This window comes from Plectropomus leopardus, chromosome 20 (genome assembly GCF_008729295.1).
Source record: "Plectropomus leopardus isolate mb chromosome 20, YSFRI_Pleo_2.0, whole genome shotgun sequence".
Lineage (NCBI taxonomy): Eukaryota > Metazoa > Chordata > Actinopteri > Perciformes > Serranidae > Plectropomus > Plectropomus leopardus.
In genome coordinates this window covers 12,742,546-12,762,108 of record NC_056482.1, presented here as the reverse complement: position 1 = coordinate 12,762,108, position 19,563 = coordinate 12,742,546, and the positions used below count along the sequence as shown (strand labels likewise).

Here is a 19,563-nt window from a genome sequence, read left to right as displayed (position 1 = left end):
AATCAATTAATGACAGAATTTGATTAAATAAAGTACAAAACATCAGTTCATGATAAATCTCAAATTTGTGCAAAATTTCATTCTTACATCCTGAAACCAGTTTGCCCCCTCCCAACCCCCAACACTAAATACATACAAATACATGCAAATCAAAAATGAGATGTGTACAATGCTGCACAATCCCAAATCCTGAACCCCACCCCCCCATACACACACTAATTCACAAATGTGTGCAGGTTTGCTGTGACAGCATCCTACATTTTGTCACACTTAAACTGATATTGCATTTTTATTTTATTTATTTATTTTTTTGGCAGGACTTTTTTTAGGTGGCTGAGAATTTTGCACAGCAGTGCATTGCTTAGCTTCTGCGTCGGACTCCAGCCTGCTACTCCAAACTGGGGCCGTGTCGAATGACACCTACTCTTTGCAGTATACCATCTATGGATATGCATTCAATCTTAAATGTTTGCCATTTATATTTAAAAAAAAAAAAAACCCTGCGAAAAACAACAACAAAAAATAACCCTGAGAACCTCAAAACCTGCAAGTTGAATTTAAAGGCATGCTATCTTTAAAAATCTCTAGCCATAAACTTTAAAATGTGGATTTTTATGGTGGCAGTAGATTTCATGCACTCAGGGAGCCAAAATATGTGTAGCTTCAGGGAGGGTCATGATATTTAAAAAAAAAAAAACGAAGTTGCACTTGGGCCACACCGTACTCTGATGAATAAAGTACAGTACCTTACATTATATAGGTCGAGCTCGTTTTTAACTACTTTATAAATGGTACAGCTAGGTATTTTAGAGCTTGGACCATGTCCAAAGGGTCACACAATCCATCTAAAAGGTTGTGAGATGATTAATGGAGGAAAGAGTTAAAACATGGCTCTGTATGATAAACTCATTTTGTTGGCGTTTTCTCTAACCTTTGCTGTTTTTTTTAAATATTGGATTTTTGCTTACCTCTTTTGGTATTGTATAGTTTGGGATTCTATGTACCCAAGCAGGGGGGTGGTGTGACTGAGATTTTTTTAAATCATGACCCTTCCTGGAGCTATAAATAGTTTTCGTTGAGCCTCCCTGAGTGACTGAGGAAAATGCATGACCTTCCTTCATAAATGACAATATTTCACAGTTTCCAGCGATGATAAATGGTGTGATTTTAGAGTTTTTAAGAGAAAACGTGCCTTTCAAATTTACTTATGGGTTTGAGGGTATTTAAAATATTGTTCTACCCCTTAGCCAAATAATGAAAAAAAACAAAACAGACCTGTCTCCCTAGTGCTTAAACATTATTTGGAGTGCCTCGCCCATTTTGCACCACCCTCTCCCCTCTCACAAATAGCGAACAGTCCTTTAATTAAATGAAACCATGTGAGGAGTTTAGAGGTGAAATGTCTCTTCAGAACTTCTAAAAAATGTATTCCCAACTACACACTGCTTCTTTTGTAAGGTCCTTGGTTTCATCTTTATCAATAAATAAACCCATTATGTTTTTTAAGTACAATCTAGTAATTACAACTCTTAATTTCTTCTCAACCTTTAAGTTATTTCAGCGTTCCCTGGTGAGATTTATTGTGAAAAGGACCCACATTTAAACTTTTCACATTCAAAGCCTCATGTGTCTTGAAAGACCAATAATAGCAACTCCATATGCACAATAAAAGCTAGTCCTTATTTATATAACAGGAAAATGAGAATTCCCCAAAACCATGAGATATTTACCTTCATCCTTTATCTCCTCAACTGTGTTAAAAGCAATAGTTTAAATCAGATTTAAGGACCAAAATCTTTTCAGACGGAGGTTACTGAAGCAAAATCTTATCAAATGGGGATCCTTGACAGAAAAAAAAGATCGAGAACCACTGCTCTAGATTGAAGAAAGGCCTTGCCTTTATATAAAACGATTGTACAGGCTTGTTTATTTAGCAACATTTCAAAGATGGGTATGCTGAGATAACAAGTGTGTTTAGATTCCTACACAAGATCTGTGCTTGTTTCCTCATGTAGCTCAAGCTTCTGTGGAACACTTCATTACTTAGGTTTTAATTGCACAAACATTTTCTCCCAAAAAAAAGTTTTTAAAAAAATCTAGAGTGACTGGTCAGTCCATGCTAGTCAGAGCTGTTTATTGAAGTTCTTGGATTTTTTTAAATAAAGTTCAATGAACGAGTAACTCTGTTTACCAGAATTCTTTCAGCAGTTAACACTGTAAACAACATAAAAACAATGTTTTTTCCTCATCATGGCAGCAACAACCACCCTCAGATGTATGTGGTGATGTCATCACACTCTGTCCCATATTTTATCAGTGTGGCTTGAAATGACGAAATGCTCCATTGCGGTCAACTTTTACAACAGTAGTCCATTAGAGGTCAGTATTTTCTTAAAGTCCAACAAGTCGATTCCAACAGCTGTTCAACACAATACCTATGTGTCATTTACATAGATGAAAAACAGTGTTTTTGTTGCCTGAGTCAGGACCTTTGATTGATTTCAGGCAAATATTTTCTGACTTTTCATCACCTTTTTTGTGATACCAAACACATCCTCACAAAGACTTTACTGTACTGCATGTTTGAACTATTCATGCTTCAGGCAGAGAATTTACTTCTGTGAAAGCCTCTGTGAGCATCATAAGAGCTACAAACCTTGATCGAGACAGTGACTTTATATTTTTTAGTTTTTATTTCTTCGCCATGAACTTCCAAAATCAAAAAACAAATGATCAAAAATACAATATAAACTTCTGAAAATCAAGACACTGGATTTTTTTTTTTAATTTTTCTTCTTACACAGGGCAAAAAACACTGAGCAAAGACAAAGTCCGGATGGCTAGTGACTCTGCTTAGTCCTCTTTGCTTTTCTAGATCGCAGAATATGGTGTTTCACAAGACGTCGAGCCTCCCATCCCCGTTATCCCCGATCATATACAGTTCACTAGTTAGGCATTTGCCAAAGACGTACAGTACAAAGTGCCCAATAACAAGTCCTGGAGCTAACAACTGTGTTGAAATTTTCAAAGCACGACTGCAATCCACCACTTTGTATACAATGTACACGTCCCCCCCCCGGATTCGACTCCCCGTGAATGTAAATCTGAAGGTGTACAGATGTACTGAAAGGCTAGGGTGTCAGAGAAAAAAAAAAGGGGGAGATGAAACCTGGACAATCAAAGTGAGCTGCTGTCATATCAGTGCCAAAGTTCGATATGCTGAGTAAGTCTCAGACACTCCAAGATCCAACAGCACAAAAAGATCAGCGTCCATTGGGGTGGGGGGGCAAACTGCTGCACTCGATCACATTTGCCAGTATTATTAAGGAAATATTTAATCTATTCTAACTCATGGCATAACACCCATAAAATACAATAAATATTGTTGTTCCTTAAGTACACAGAGCAAATCTTTTCTTCCATTTATCACTCATTAGTTGCTTAACTTCGAAATACACGGGCCTTTTTTATTCTTGTTGTCATGGAAAAGAAGACATACAAGAAGGGTTTAGAAAAAAATCTGGCATTATATATGTTCAACAAAAAAATAAAAACAGCAGTTTGGAGGAAAATAGAAAAAAAATATCCAAAGATAGGTGAGGTGGTGCCTGTAGATTTGGCTAAATAAAAAAATATGCTAGAAAAAACAAAAATGGTGTACCCTGGTGGGGGGAACTGGAGGAGAGGGAGGGTCTTGTGTCCCAGTTGGTGGAGGAAGTGAGTGGTGCTGTGCAATCCTTTTATCTTAACCCCGTTTTCCTACCACTCTTTCTTTTTCTCATCCATGGACACTCCTCCGGGTCCAAGTGCCACCACCAACAGCAGGCCGCCGATGACAGAGGTGGTCTGGAAGAAGTCGTATTTGAGGAAGTCGTGCATGGGCTTGTAGGCCGGGACGGTCCAGAAAGCGTTGAAGTAGACGTTGATGGCCAAGAGCCACATGACGAGGGTCAACGCTGCCAGCTTGGTTTTGAAGCCGATGGCCACCAGGATAATGAGTGCGGTTCCTACCATGTTCTGCAGGATCTGCGGAAGAATGTAGGTAGGTGAAGAGTTGCACTTTATAGTGCGTGGTCATCACTTCACTTGTGGGCTGTTGACTGACACGCAAGTTTAGGTATGCAATTCATCTGCAGAGACTGACTAAAATGAATAGAATTCATTTGCTGAAATGTTATGGCATGCTTTGCAAAATGCACAGCACGGGGTGTAGTTCTGAGGGTGTTTTGGTCTCCAGATTTTGCTGCAGCGTGAGTGCTCTTGACTGTTACGCTACTCTTTGATTCAAGCAGCTGTGGACATGCAGCACGGAGGAGATACTTGGCACAGAGGGAGAGAGATTGCTTTTATGCTTAGAAGTGGTACGATTACAGCTCAGAGCAAGTCAATTCACTGCACTTTTCTTAAATATTTTCTTGTGTTGGCAAAGATATTGTTGCACATTGTCATTAGCGCCGTTAGCATGTTTCATCACATGAATGCTGCTGTCACAGTGAATGTTCTGCTGAGCCCGTTCAAACTGTAAAACTTAATAGGAAAAACAAAACGAATCATTAAATATTCGTACTGTACAGCCAAATCCAACTTGACTGACATCATTCTTAGTTGGGTACATCCCTTGTATCCAGAAAAGTCTGATGCCTGAGGTTTTTACATACGCTTACCTCAATATTTGAAACTTTGGCCACTTACTGTGGTCAAACATCTGACATTAGCCTCATTCCCACTGCACAAAAAACTTGCTAATACCCGCTAACATCTGGCTTTTTAATGCAGTCCGCATACACACCTGGGTCAAATGACTCTGCAGGAGACATGGGTTTTTTTCTCCTCTGGCTCTGATTGGCATCGATGGGAACATAACATCTGGGTGAACGCGGTTATTTCAGTTCCTTAACCAGCAAGATGTAATGACGACTTTAATTAATTACCGTCCGTCTCCTCCTAAGCAGCGCTAAAACACTGATTCAAATACACCTGCACCAAGTTTGAAAGGGTTACTAAATAAATGAAAGATAAATAACGAGTAGAAACCACTGAGAAGTTGTCAAAGACCTCTGTTCCTGCTGCTGTCTACTGTTTACCTGTTCTTCTGCCTGCCCGTGACGTCACACAGACACACCAACAAGACACGCACACACACTCACGCCAGCTGACAGAAAGTCCAAATTGCTCATATTTAGCGGGTTTACCCACATGCACCCGCTAACTGTGGTGGGAATGAGGTACCTGCTAAATTCTATGTAGGACAGATAATAAGGAAAAGCGTAATAGGTCCCCTTTGATAATGAAATATCCATCTGTGTTAAATGTGGGTTGTTGTTGAGGTCAGTACTCACAGAGAAGAAGTTGGAGTCAAAGTGCAGCAGAGTCATGAACATGAGCACAAGCAGTACTCGGCCACCTAACTGCATGTACTGCTTTGGCGAACTCTCCCCCATGGAGGGGACTCCAGCAAACATGCTCTTTCCTTCCGAACGAGATTCGGCCAGCAGCAGGAGCAGACCACCTCCGAGGGCAAGGTTTCTGGGAGAGGAGAGAGGACAGTTATTTTTGGACAGCGTCTGTCAGACCCGCAGTCAGACAAGCAGAAAAATGTCTGGAACACAGCGTGCACGCAGTACAATCAGGTTTGCTGAGGCTGATTATGACCTTATTACCAACTGAAATGAGGCTATTCAGTATGGTTGCATGTAACTATGTGTTCTGAATATCAACAAATACTTCTCATTAAAACCACTTCCTCATGTAGTACTAAAATGACAAATGCCAATCACAGTGAGGCTTATTTTGTTTTTAGAATTTTAATTGTGGTTTTCCAACATCTTTATTGATTATAGCAACAAAAAGTGAATAAATAAATAAATACTTCAACTCTGATATTTAAAATTGCTTTAATTATTTATCATTAATCAAAATTAGCATCCTTTTATCAACTAATTGATTGCACAACTTCTTTTTAAGAGCTTAAGTTTACTCTGACCTTATACAAACAATCAACAACACACCAATTAAAAATACACATAATGCAGAAACAAACTTGAGTGTAGCACTGTATTTACAGGATTTCTCTGGCTGATGAATCGTCCGGCCTGTCAATGTTTAAATAAATCACAGGTCTTATACACAGTACTTGTTGGTGTCTGCTTGATAACTGAGATGCTTTCTCATTTACTACTATGCCAAATTTAAATTTCCACAGCTGCAGAAAAGGCACTACATGCTGTAAGATTAATGAATATAGTTCTAATTTATGATCATAAGCAGTGAGATTCAAAACTGAACAATCGAAACCACCTGTTAGCACGAGATAAACCACAAGCATTTGTAAATAACATTCTGCTTCAGCCTTCTGCAAACTGCGTCACACCTTTTCTGCCACACATTTGTACGTATACATTAATCAGAAAATGTATATGGTAATCACTGACACAAGATTGTGTTTGGTGCTTAATAAAATGGTGCAAGCTGATACAAGTATTCAAATAAACATAGAATTGCCGTTAGTTTAGAGGTTATTTTACTTTAAACCTCTACAGGGTGACACTTACCTCATCAAAAATTTGAGGTCCCATAAAATGCTGTATGCAACAGTCTGGTGGGGAAAAAAAACAAAACAAAACAGATCAGCGACAAAGAGATATGTCTTTGGACATAAAAAATGTAACAAGAATGGAATTGTTTTTACCTGTAGCGCTATGATGCCAAATAGTCCAAAGCAGGCATATTGTACAAAATTTCTACTGAGGATGAGGACACAACCACCTGTTAGGCAAAGACATTAAAGGAAAGTTCTGATTATTATGTATGTAACACACTCTTTTTTATTTTACATTTTCCTCAATGACAAATGCCACCATGAGCTATAATTTGCCATTATTATTATCATTTCTGCTAAGGCCACTTTATAAATGTCATTTGAGTAAGACAACTCTCTTCACTTGTTTGTGCATAGTCTGTTTTTTCTTACATGCCTCCACGGTGAATGAATAATCCAAAAACAGACGAAATTCTTGATGAATTGAAGTCATTTGGGTCCAAGTTTAACAACAGCAAAACTATATCCAAACATCCATTTACAGACTCACGCAGCTCATGCAGTATAATCCAAATCTCATTTTTGCAGTCATATGCTCAGTACTTGCAGGAGTTATGTGAGATTATAACTTCAATTCATGAAGAATGGTCCTTTTTTGGATTCTTCGTTCACTGTGGAGGTTTACAACTTCTTCACAAATTCAGTGTAACATAGAGTGAGTAATTGCCACACAAATGGTCATTTTGCGAGTGACGTACTCCTTTAAGAAGACAGTCACACTCTGTTGTGGGTGCTGCTTTATCTGCCTCAATACTAATGACCATTTCATTTGGTAGACAAAACATGGGGCAGCTTTTCATTCATAATGTTTATGCCAAAGTCTGACTGTCAGCTTAAGCCCATCTCAACTTCTCAGTCTGTCATGCTATGGCGATTACAGTGTGTGCTCACTGTGGCCTTAAATTCTGGTTATTACATGACAATAATGGAACCTGACATCTACTTGACACGTCTCTGCAAAGTTTTGGGTGATGCTTTCATCAGTGTGGGAACTTCTGCTCTTGTAGGTTATCCGCTTCAAAGTTCACAGAGCTTAAAGATGCATTTTTGCATACAATGCAAAATGTAACTAATTCCTGGACAGGTGGGCTGCGTCTTGGCTTCTTTCATCAAATCTTGTCAGTCTTCACTGACCTCTCTAATCAGCAAGAAGGTTTATAACCAAGAAGTGAAGTTCACCGTGTTTGTATCTATTGCACAACTTTCTGCAAGCTGTAGACAAACTTTGGCTGAAATGTATTGAGCAAACGTTGCCTTTTCATACAGTTTACGTCCTTGCTTTGAATCAGTTTCAGTGTTTCACTACTTAAAACATAGTTCCAACCATGAATGGCCTCAACCTTTTTTTTTTTCTATCTCATATTGCTAGAGCTAGAGAGTTCTTTCTACTTTTCTTTCTACGTTTTTACCTGCTGTCCTGTATTTTAAATGCTGCTACTTAAAACTGTTTAGTGCCTTTACACTTGTGTTATTTGTTCTATTGTAAATTTCTAAATTTCTATTTCATATTTCTTTTATATTTGCTACACGCTAGGCATTTTGTGGACAGCAAAGTAAGAACTTCATTGTACAGGGAAACATGTTTCCATACTGTGCATATGACAATAAACACTTTGAATCTTGAATTGAATCTTGAATCTAGAGTAGCATTTCAAAACTCCCTACCTTCTTTGGACTCTTGACTTTCTGTTGTTACAGATTTTGTGTCACACACCATCCAGTAACGCTACAAGAACGTAACTTCTTACTACAGTCAAACCTAAGTTGACTGTCTGGACCGTAAGCTCACAGGGCACTGCCTCCCATTCACTTACCCAGCTGTCCTATGAGATTAAGCAGCACAAAGCACGTAGCCAGGAAGTAGCCACAGCTCCAGGTAGCCTCGATGTAGTCTCTCTGTTCATTCCACTGGAACCACATGCGGATGCCGTCTTCCAGAAAGGTGCTGATGAGACACAGACGTGCCAGGTGGGGCAGGTACTGTTTGGTTACCCGCAAGAACTGGGCAACAGAGGGAAAGAAAAGGTTAAATGATTGACAAGAAAAAGGATGGTTTGAAGTGCAAACAAGTACAATCAAAGGATGTGGTTTCTGAGGCGTTCCTGTGCTCACTTACAACATCAAAACTGGGTCAGGTAGTCGTGACACAAGTGAATTTCAACAAAATTTACACTTAAAATATTCTGACCTGCTACTCAGAAAGATCTAACAGTCTAAAATTAAACAAAAGAGAAGAAGTCATTAGACAGTCAGCTACTACTTATCATTTACACAAGGATAGGAATTAAACCACTAGTCATTTGAATGCAATTGCCATGGTAGGTGAATGTCGAAACAGTAGTCACGCAACACTGAATGGCAGCCTTGAATAGGCTTTGCATTAATCCTAAAGAAGCCCTATTAAAAAGTGTGTATCTTTGAATGGTGGGAAAGAGTACACAATACCTGAGGCTATGGCAGATGGTGCTACCTGTGGAGCAAGTTTTAACTTTGTTTTCATAAGTAAATGTACATGGAGTATTTACACAGTATAGATCAATTAAGGTTCTGTTTATCTTTTTTTTTCAATTTCGAGACTAAACCAGTCAGGCAGTTTCTTACAAAGCTGCCATTTAAACATCAGTGCTGATTATTTATAATATCAGTTCAACAACTACAGTGACTTTTCTCTATATAATATTTAACAATAACAAACTGAGGTGAAGTCAAACTGTACATAATGTTCTACCCCTCCAGAAAGCTCAAGCTGACTATTTAAGAGAAAACCCAAATGCTACAAAGGTATAATCAACTGATCATATAACTGGATTTGAACAGAAATATTTGATTTCAAAAGTGAAAGAGGACAAAACAGTGTTCAGAGTTGGAGTTCAGTTGTGGTCCACAAATCTCTGGAAAATAAAAGGCCTGTGCCTCCTTGTCACAACCCTAAATGACTTATTGTTTAATTGAGAGTTGAAATACGCCGAATGTTTAAACAAAAACCTACACAACGATTTCTTTTCTCAAACAAAATTCATGAACGGATCCTCAGTTACTACAGTGACACAAGAGAGGTGCAGTGACCTGCCCCACGCCCCGCCTACTCAGCAGTCCACATCAGCACTGTCAGACTTCTGCAGCCTATCAGCGTACACCAACTCCCACTATGACTGCTATGTGGGACATGAATGGGCCAAGTGAGAGCCAATCCGAACAAGCCCAAGGTCTCTGCAACAGTCTCGAAATAGACCATTTTGTAGAGTAATGTGCAAGTAACATGTTAGTTTAGGACCTTTTAGTGAAAGATGTGTTTTTGGTAGAGTTCCTACAATGCAAGACATTTCAAGTTCTCTTTTCCTAATGTTTTACAATACACAGCACTCGTGATAGGAGTGTGTAAATCAATCAGCTGTAATTAGATTGAGGAAGTGGGGCAGTTTTTGACATGTCGATTGAGTTTAGTCACTACAGCTGTCATAAACATGCACAAAACTAACTCCAGGACTTGATGTTCAAACTGGCAGTCCTCCTCCAAGGAGACAGATTACATTAAAAATCTGTCCTGTCCTGCAATAATTCAAGGCCATGAATCGTATACACATGCTTCTTATGAGCCACAGTACAATAACTTCTGAAAGAACAGAGGGAAGGACACAAAAAACAAATCTCTAGGGGGGTTTTCACAATCAAAACAAAATCTCTGGGGCTTTTTCACAGTCTGCAAAGGATCATGGGTCACAAGCACACCAGAAACCTGATCTTCACATCTCAGCTCAACTCTTCTAGATCAGTGCATTGCTTGCAGTCAAACCAGTCCAACAAAAAAGACAGACATAGCTAAAGAAAGGCATAAATAAATTTGTATACTAACGTCAAGGTACAGTTAGGATCCAGTTTTTGGGTGAGCTATGTGGTGGGGAAACTCTGTCAAGGCCATATGCAGATGCTAAATTGAGTAAATGCCTCACAAATTTAGAGACATTCTGTAATCCACATGCAATACCAAGCAGTTAGGGTGCTAAAACACATTATGTCCTAATAAGTGTTATCCAATAACTTGGAGTGATTTCACAACTGCTGTCTGGCACTGTCTGGCTGAGACACAACCAACAAGCTAACTAACCGGCATTATGAAGCAGACATTCATTATTTCTACATGTTAACTTTGGCTGGGTCGATGGTTTGTAAACAGATGTTAGTTTCACTTTGTCGGCGTGAATTAATAATGCTAGCTAATCCATCTGGAGACACATGACAGAGCCAAACACCTTAACCATTTGTCATGCAAACTAAAGACGGCTAAATCGTTTTTGATACAAGATCGCGTTAGAGATGTCAGACAGCTAAATGCGGATGTGTACGAACTACAATGAAAGCCGTACAAATGTTACAGGAAACACACTAGTTCATTTTGAGACATAGCAGTTAGCAGCTAACATGCTAACAGCGGCTAGCGTTAACAACTGTGGTGCTAAACACTGGAGTTACCTGGTCCGCCACGTCTTCGGCTGTGTTCATGAGATCCTCCTGCCCCATATTTGTGTAATATTATGATTTTTTAAAAATAATTTGAGCTTAGCGCAACACAATTTTGGTGTGTTGGGTTTTTCGCAGGCTGCTCTCGGACTGCTCCTCCCCCCGTTAACGTTATTTACTTGAAGATTTCCCGACCGCCTGGACGCAGAGAAAGGCCGCCTCCGCCCCACAATGCCCCGCGATTTGACGAGAGAGACAGAGCCCCCCTACATGGTACTGCAACCGCTGCATGCCACGTATACTGATCCGTCCAGGGGCTTGACACAACCACACAGCGTTGTTTACACATGAAAATAAGCACAAATTTCAAACCCGAATCCACCTGTATTATTTTTTAACCATAAACTGTGAGGCATGTTCCCGATTCACCCTCGAAAAGCTGCGTACTCTCATATAACCCGTGCAGTTTTGGAGATGGTTGCACTTTTACTGACAGATGTGCATTGGTCTCATCTATGAAAGTCTATCATGTGGCTTATCAGTCATTTATTTAACCCTTTGAAACTTGAAAGTATTGTCTTTCTTTTAAAAAATATGGGAAGAAGGCAGTGAGTGACACAAATTAGTAAGAAATCACTTAAAGGTACAAGAAAAATACTTTAAAATTACTTGAAAAAGAAAACCCCATACAAACAAAACAGAGCAGAATTACAAAAAATGGCGTAAAAATTAGTAAGAAATTAATAAAAAAAAATACAAAAAGATTACCTGAAAATGAGTAAAACAAACAAATTAAAAAGAAAAAGAAAGGAAAGAAACAAACATGGCAAACAAAATTTGGGAAAAGTGCATAGAAATACTAATAATTCTGTATCATAATTTTAAATATGTAATTATAATAATTACAAATATAGTTTTCCCTAGCCCTTATCTTTTTCCTTCACATTTAAGGGTTAACATAAATGAATTTCCATGAGGTATTAGCCTAGCATTCAAATTGTTTGACTATTTTAAGTTGTCTGTACTTGTGTTTGTTCTGTATTTCAGTGTGCAGGATCACAGGAAGACCATTCATGTGCTTCTGATGGGGATCCTTGAATTTACAATAAACTGGCACCTTCTCACTGAACAACAGACGTCATTTAAACACCATCTTCAAGCTTTAGACCTGTTGCTGCATATTGCCCTATTTTAGACAATATTATAAAACAATCATTAAATATATTTAAAAAATACACAAAACCTGTAAAACACCAGCAGAAGTACAGCATACCCATGTTTACATGATGTGTTTAGTTTTTATTATATACACAAAATTCTGTTTACTCTGTCATCAAGGCTAAGACTAAACGTCTGCTTTCAACCTTGAATAACTGAAATCTAAACTAGACATATAAAAACAAATACATTTACAATAGACATTTATTAAAGGTCTTTTCAATGTTAAATTGCTCAGTGGGTTGTATGACTTCATGTGATGTGTGATGTGACTCAATGATTGATCGATCCATGGCTGCAGGGAACTGAGACGATGTTGGAGAGAGAATGATGAACATAACCATCAGGAGAGAGAAGAGCTATGTGAAGGGAAATGGGATGGAGGTGTAAATGGGGCCACATGGCTTGTTAAACACTGAGACCAAAGACTTGAAGAAAGTCTTAAAACTTGTGTATGTTCCCCATTAGTAAAGCGGAAAAATGTGTTTTTCTTTTTTACATGCAGCCAATGTATAGTATTGCATTACATATAGTATTACATGTTCTGCACATAAAAAAAACTTGCCTTCAACATTTGCACAGAGAAAAAGTGAAGAATAGATAATGCTGATGGCTTAAAGGAAAAAAATGTGGCAGTTACACAAGATATTTCAGTAGTGAACACACAAATTTAGATAAATCAATCATGAAATTAGATAAATAAATCAGCAAAAACTTGTTGCAGAAACTTTTTGAAGACACAGTTATGACAGTCCTGGACTAGATGTTTTTCACAGGCACAATCTGTCCATCCTGGGTGAAAACGTGTATTAAGGCGCTGGAAGAGCAGTTATCTACAGCGTAAAGGCTTCTTGACAGTCTGTCCTGTGTAATTGCTGATGTTGCTGTCGAAGTGGTTTGCCAGCTGCATCAGCAATTACCTGCTACTATGAGGAAAGGTGCTTATTTTTCATGCTGTACCTTCAGCTACTATCTAATGCAGTCCTCTGGCTGAGGGATGTATACATCCCATCTGTTTATCAAACAGTGAAATGCAGTAAGTTGTGTTTAATGTGCAGTACATGTAAAAAAAGATGGTTGTCTTAGTTCTTGGAAAAATGTCATTTTATAAAATATGTTTTGGGAATTGTACTTTTCTGTCAATGATTTTTGGTTCATGGCCTACATCAGTTGCTGTTTGAGGTCTCTCCTCCTCCTCTAATTTGACAATGACGCTAAAAAAGACCACACAGACAATGTTTGCAAATCCAAACTGAGTTGTATTTTATACTTGCACACTTGGTTGCAAACCAGACCATATAACTCATCCAGGTAAAATGATGTGTTTGCTGCCTCTAACACATTTTTCATGTCACGTAAACCAGCCTCGTGGAAGCTGTGCATCAACACAACTTGGAAAACAGACCTTTCATCAAATGCATTTTCATTTGTACAAAAGGTCAGACTGGCTCAAACAGGAATACTACTCCAAACTGGAAGTGCAGTGTTGTTCCTTGACTAATTACCAGGTATAAAAATACTTTACATATATGGTTTTTCTTTTTTTTTACTTTCCGTTCGGCACTTTTCCATGTTTCTTACGTCCTGATTTCCAGTGATTTTTCCTGAATTTCTTCTGAAAACCACCGCCCTGGACCTGAGAGACAAAACAGCATGTCAATCGAGGAAAACTTAATTTTTTTTGATGATTGATTTTGATTTATTTTGAACATGTAAAAAAGGAAATAGAGAAATAAACAGTAATATTTACAGACACTGACAAACATTAAGCAAAAGAAATGGTCAAACACAGGTTGACTTGGTTTACATTTTCCAAAAGGTGTTAAAAGTAAAAACTTATTTAATCCCACCTCTTCTCCATAAGTCATTGTACTTTAAACCTAATTAATTAAATGAATTAAATGTATACATACACCCACATACTAAAATCAAATATCTATAATTTGACATTAGTATTTGCAGAAAAAGAGAAACATAAACTAGGGGGGAAAAAAAACAAAAAAACAAATAAATAAACAAAAACCCTGTAAAAATCATTTCCTAATACATTCTTTTAAACTGGTTTATGTCTGGAAATTCACTTGGTGTTAACATTGACTGGATTCCACACACACATACATACAAACACAAAATGTACTTCAGATTTCTACAGACCTTCTTTCGCTTCTGCTGCGCTGGCTTATCTACCTCCATTTCCTCCTCTTCATCTGTCTGGAAGTCATCCTCCTCCTCATCCTCATCGCCCTCCATACTTTCACCTGCCCGGTTTTTTAAAGTGAACATGGTGGCTGTGGAAACATATGACACTGTGTTACAGCAAAGTAAAACTAAAATCCTGCAAGCCACTCTCCTGACGGACGGCGTGTTTGTTAAACTGTTTATTAGGGTTTCTGCTTAGATAAAAATAAAAGTGGAAAAGACGTCTCTACAGTGTGTGTGCTTGGGATACTGACGAGGGTAGAGGTCACTCATGCTGTCCTCTGAGTCACTGCGCTCCTCGTCACTGGACGCGGCTTCCCACATGTTGCTCCCGTGTTTTGAGGGCCTCCCCCCACCGACCTCCTCTCCGCTGTCTCTGGGCTTTTTCTGTGTGAGTCTGGCCGGAACAAACTCGATCCCTTGCTTCACACACTCTTCATCTACAGCAGGAGGGAGACGCTCATGTCAGTCACACTGACAGTGTGAACTACGTATCTGCATGTATCCATGAAGAACGGCATCATAAAAGTTAAGTAATATCATCAAGGCGTTTTGACGGACAAAGGTACAGCAACACTGATAACAGCTGAAGCAATACGACGGAGTCAATCTGAAACAGGTGTTGAGCGTTTCTACACATACAGCTATTTAAAATTTCCATACTCACATTTCAACAATTCATAGTTTTTCTGATCATTTTTGACATCTAAGTAAAAATAGCCAGCCCTTGAAAAACTTTTCTGCCCATAGAGAAGAAAACAAATTGCTGCTATCTATACTTGTATTACTTTCTTAATTTTTTTGGATGTGTGGTGGGGTTGGTGTTGGGGGGGGGGGGGGGGGGGGGGGCTTTTGTCTTTACTGTGATAGGACGGGTCTGTGAAAGGGGAAGAGGGAGGGGATGACATGCAGCAAAGGCCTGTGGGTTGAAACCTGCGGCAACTGCGACAAGGGCATAGCCAGGTGCGTCCCATTATTTTTCCTTAACATATTGAATTAATTATATTATATTATTGTTCCCTGTATATTTTCGCTCTTTAAAAAAAAATATATATATATATATATATTTTCACAGAGTCTGTGCAGCATATTTATATTGTAACACACACACACACACACATTTCACACACACACACACACACACACAAATAGGGGTAATAATCTGGAAGCACAAATATTTTGCCATGACCCGCAAACTTATCCAGACCCGCAAATTACCAAAATCAGATTCCATACTTTAACATACTGCATAGGAACCCTGGTTTAAGTCCATCACTATGAAATCAAAACTTTCTCTTAACACGTCAGTGATATTGGGCTATGCTTGCCTCAGTAAAATCAAATAAAAATCCTTTCAAGGGTTTCTAATTTACTGCATTAAATAAAAGTCCTAAATAAGTTTTAAAGATTTAGAGCGATTATGTTCAGCGGAAAAGTGACACCACTGAAGCACATTTTTGTCAGCAGATAAACACCAGATAGCTTTGATTTCCTTCCTGAATGATGTGTATCACATGTGACCTGGTTCTTTGGTTGTTTTAACAGTCTCTCTGTTCAGAAGGCATAATATACACACAGGTTCGGGTTTAGTGAGTAGGATTTAAGTGGAGAAATGGAATATAATTCAATTTAAGTATGTTTTCATTAGAATGAACTGATTATATCTTCATAGAAAGAGGGTCCTTATTATGGAGATCGCCATGTTGCACTGCAGCTACCATAGTTTGCAGACCCTGTAAGCAGGTGCTGGACTTGTGGTCTGTCTAAAACCTGCAGAACAACAATAGAAGAAAGTCAAACATGAAACTGCTTTAGTAAGTGCTTTTATTGGTTTTAAACACCTGGTTTGTTTTGGAGATGAGGAGAACTCTGCAGAGGGGTGTACCATGAAGAGAAATTAGTGCCTTAGCAAGGTACACTGAGTTTATAGCCGGGGTTTCCTGTACTATGAAGGCGGCTCTATTTTGCTATGTTCTGCTTGAAATCAGCTGAAAAGCTTCTTTCACAGCTTCTCTGAGGAGTGTCACTCTATAATCAGTGTCAGCATATGAGCCATACAAATTGTCAGCTGAGAGAAAATGTTATTAATATTTTAATTTTATTTTGATATTATTATCATTATTTATTTTTTACACAGGGACCTACAGTTTGTCAGTGATGTAGAAAATCTGAGCAAGAATATTATTAAGTTCATTCTCACAGTTGTGACTCTTACTGAACTAATGAATGTGTCTGTGATGTTTTCGGGTGAAATTTGTCCACAGTGTCTCCAAAAGAAGCTTATTTAAAATCAAATTTTGCATTATACATTAAAAGTTCACTTTTTTTCTTTTTACAATATAATCCTTCAAATCTTAAGATACCATTACCACTTATTATGTTTATACACTTCATTCAGATTTGTGGAAGTCTGTTTTTAAACTGCTGATATATTACAGCCGATAGATCTGTCGGTATTTATCACAGATATTATTCAATCTGTAATATTCATTTCACTTTGACTTCACTCGACTTTATGCATCTCCGTCATTATGGGACAGTTTCAGACCTACATATAGTTCTTGATTATAATGTTTAAATCCGCTGCATTAAGTTAAAAGTTTAAGAGCTGCAGAGTGAGCAGCTATATCACTCCGAGCAGAAACAACGGAGTGATATAATAGCCTAAATAGTCTATATCAACTTATGTATTCACTATGTACCATTTTCTGTCTGTGTTTGCCTTAATTGACGCAACAGTGTTACTTTGTGCTGTAATACATTTTAATATTCTTTAAAGGCTGAAGTAAAGCGGCACATGATCGGTCAGTTATAAGTGTCAAATGACGCATTCAGCACGACATTTGACTCGCTTTCTGTGAAAGCGCGCAGAGTCTGAAGCAGAAAGCCTGAGTTAACAGAGACAGTTGATAATGAGCTTCATGGTACCCTTTATAGCTCTAACCGAGGCGGCAGGGTTTGTCAAGCCTGTTTAACTTGCTTCGTTGTAAAACCCTCAGATTATTTGGCTCTCCTGACCTATGAACACTTAAAAAAATCCAACCAGGAGAAACTTCAACTGGGTGCAATCTGCAAACCTCACCACCAGATGTCACTGAAATCCCCCTAAATCTTACAGCCCAGACCTTTAATAAACTGTAAAAAAAAAAAAAAAAAAAAAAAAAGATAAGTGAGAGTAGATAAGTGTAGTACTCACATTTGGAGAGGGCTTTCTTGAAGCGTTTCCCGTTAACATGTCTCAGGACATGATGCGGCTGCCGGTTGAGGTGTCTGAGGGTCAGTTTACAGAAGAGCTGATTGCTGGAAAACAGACAGGAGTCATCAGACAAAAACATGACACAAGTACCCATTAGCTTCACACTTTCAGGGCATTTCTGGGTGATTAACTATGACATTTCCTTGGCAATTATTACCACAGCTGCAAGTAAGATCTAGTGTTTTTCTTGCAAAATGACAGATTGACAAGCAAGAGTCTCCTTACGGTTGCTTGGTGCTTGGTACAATGTGTGGTTCATACTGGCTGTAGTTGAATTCTGCTGCAGCACTCAGTTTCTCATATTTCTTCCCTTTAGTGAACTTCTGTATCTCGGTCAGGTTGCATGGAAACTCGTGGCCATTCAGAGTGCATTTGATCTGCAAACACATGAGGCACATTTAGTAGCGTTAATGATGTGATTTAGCTTGGTGCAGCTATAAACCTGTTAATCTTTGACAGGTTGTTGAGCCAACACATGCGGCCATCACAGCACCTCACAGTACATGGCTCATTAGATATATTAGCATCACAGTTAGCATCACATTGTGCAGCGGTGTGTTTCGTGTGATTTGATGCAATTAGCTCGCTAACCTTTTTGTCGTCTGTAAGTTGCAGGAATGGGTGGTTCAGGAGAAATGCTCTGAGGTCCGCAGGTAACTCATCCATGGTTTGAAAACACTTCAAAACAGATCTTTGAGTGTGTTGATCAGGACACCCCCTTACAGGAAGTGACTACACGTGGGTTGACTGCGCGAGCTCTGTTGCATGATATGTTGGCGCCATCCAGTGGTCAAAGTCAGGAAGGTCAGTTTAGAAATATCTATCTCACACTTCACTGCATATTTGAATCACTTTATAAATGGTTTATATTGGAAGAGGGTTTTTGATGCTTCCTCATAAACATCTTATTGTGAAAAGGAAAAAGGAAGTGGACCCTGCTAATCACTACATGCATAAAAAAGACATGAACACAAACTAATCTATTTGTGATGAAAACTCTGAAATTGTTTTTACACCCTATTTGGCATTGTTGTCACACCAAGAAATGCTGGAAGGATATTTACAGATATGTCATGGGCTGTATCTTTAAAGACTTTACACTATTTTGGGAAAATGTGGTGTTTAGCTTTCTTGGTTACTCAAGAAGGAAGACATTTTTTTAAATCATTAATTTGGTATTGATTTTAGCAAATGACTCAAATTGCTTTGTTAGCATGAACAATAACATGTTGTTGCCAAAGCAGTTCACAGAACAAAAGCTATTTTTACACATATTACATATTTAATATATACATAGTATATGTAATTTACAGGTCTATCTGTCTATCTATCTACACACATAAACAATCACACTCTGCCTCCATCTCTTTTTGTGGACAGAGCAGTTAATGTATTTTATATCTGTAGCTAATCTGTCACTTTACAGAGTGAGTTAAAGTGACTACAGAGGGCAAAAATAAACGCTAATTGACTTTAGTCAGGTGATCGTTACGCATACAGTCAGCTGACTGGTCTGACGGCACAGAATCAGAGAGCGCGGAAATTAAAGAGAGCTCACTCTGTTCGTTTTCTGAAACATTAAATGCAGTCTACAAACGTTAAGGGGAAGGTCAAATGTAAAATCCAGACCTTACTCGAAAACGGACACCAGTAATAGTAACTTATCAACGTTTTAAAGATTTTTTTTGCTGGTTTTGTGGAGATATTTAGATAAACTCTCCACCAGGTTATCCGTACATAGTGAGTCATCCTAATTAGGATTAAGCAATCTTTGTTGAGAACGCAAACACCCCGCCCACATTTTCCCATAATTCACCGCTTCAGTAAACAAATA

At 38.4% G+C, this 19,563-nt stretch overlaps 2 protein-coding genes across 2 annotated transcripts; both read right to left on the bottom strand.

Annotated features, from left to right (window-relative positions):
* Positions 1-3,526: 3,526 nt before the first annotated feature.
* On the bottom strand, positions 3,527-11,321 carry surf4 (surfeit 4). The gene is made up of 6 exons (XM_042509481.1): positions 11,069-11,321; positions 8,413-8,599; positions 6,689-6,765; positions 6,552-6,595; positions 5,340-5,526; positions 3,527-4,026 (listed from the first exon to the last, which is right to left on the bottom strand). Exons 1-6 carry the CDS (start codon positions 11,114-11,116, stop codon positions 3,760-3,762), a joined length of 810 nt encoding a protein of 269 aa, XP_042365415.1. The 5' UTR covers positions 11,117-11,321; the 3' UTR covers positions 3,527-3,759.
* A 2,191-nt stretch (positions 11,322-13,512) lies between these two features.
* surf2 (surfeit 2) lies at positions 13,513-18,489 on the bottom strand. Its single transcript, XM_042509588.1, has 6 exons — positions 18,321-18,489; positions 17,955-18,106; positions 17,670-17,773; positions 14,728-14,913; positions 14,429-14,562; positions 13,513-13,910 (listed from the first exon to the last, which is right to left on the bottom strand). Exons 1-6 carry the CDS (start codon positions 18,393-18,395, stop codon positions 13,821-13,823), a joined length of 741 nt encoding a protein of 246 aa, XP_042365522.1. The 5' UTR covers positions 18,396-18,489; the 3' UTR covers positions 13,513-13,820.
* Between the last annotated feature and the right edge of the window lie 1,074 nt (positions 18,490-19,563).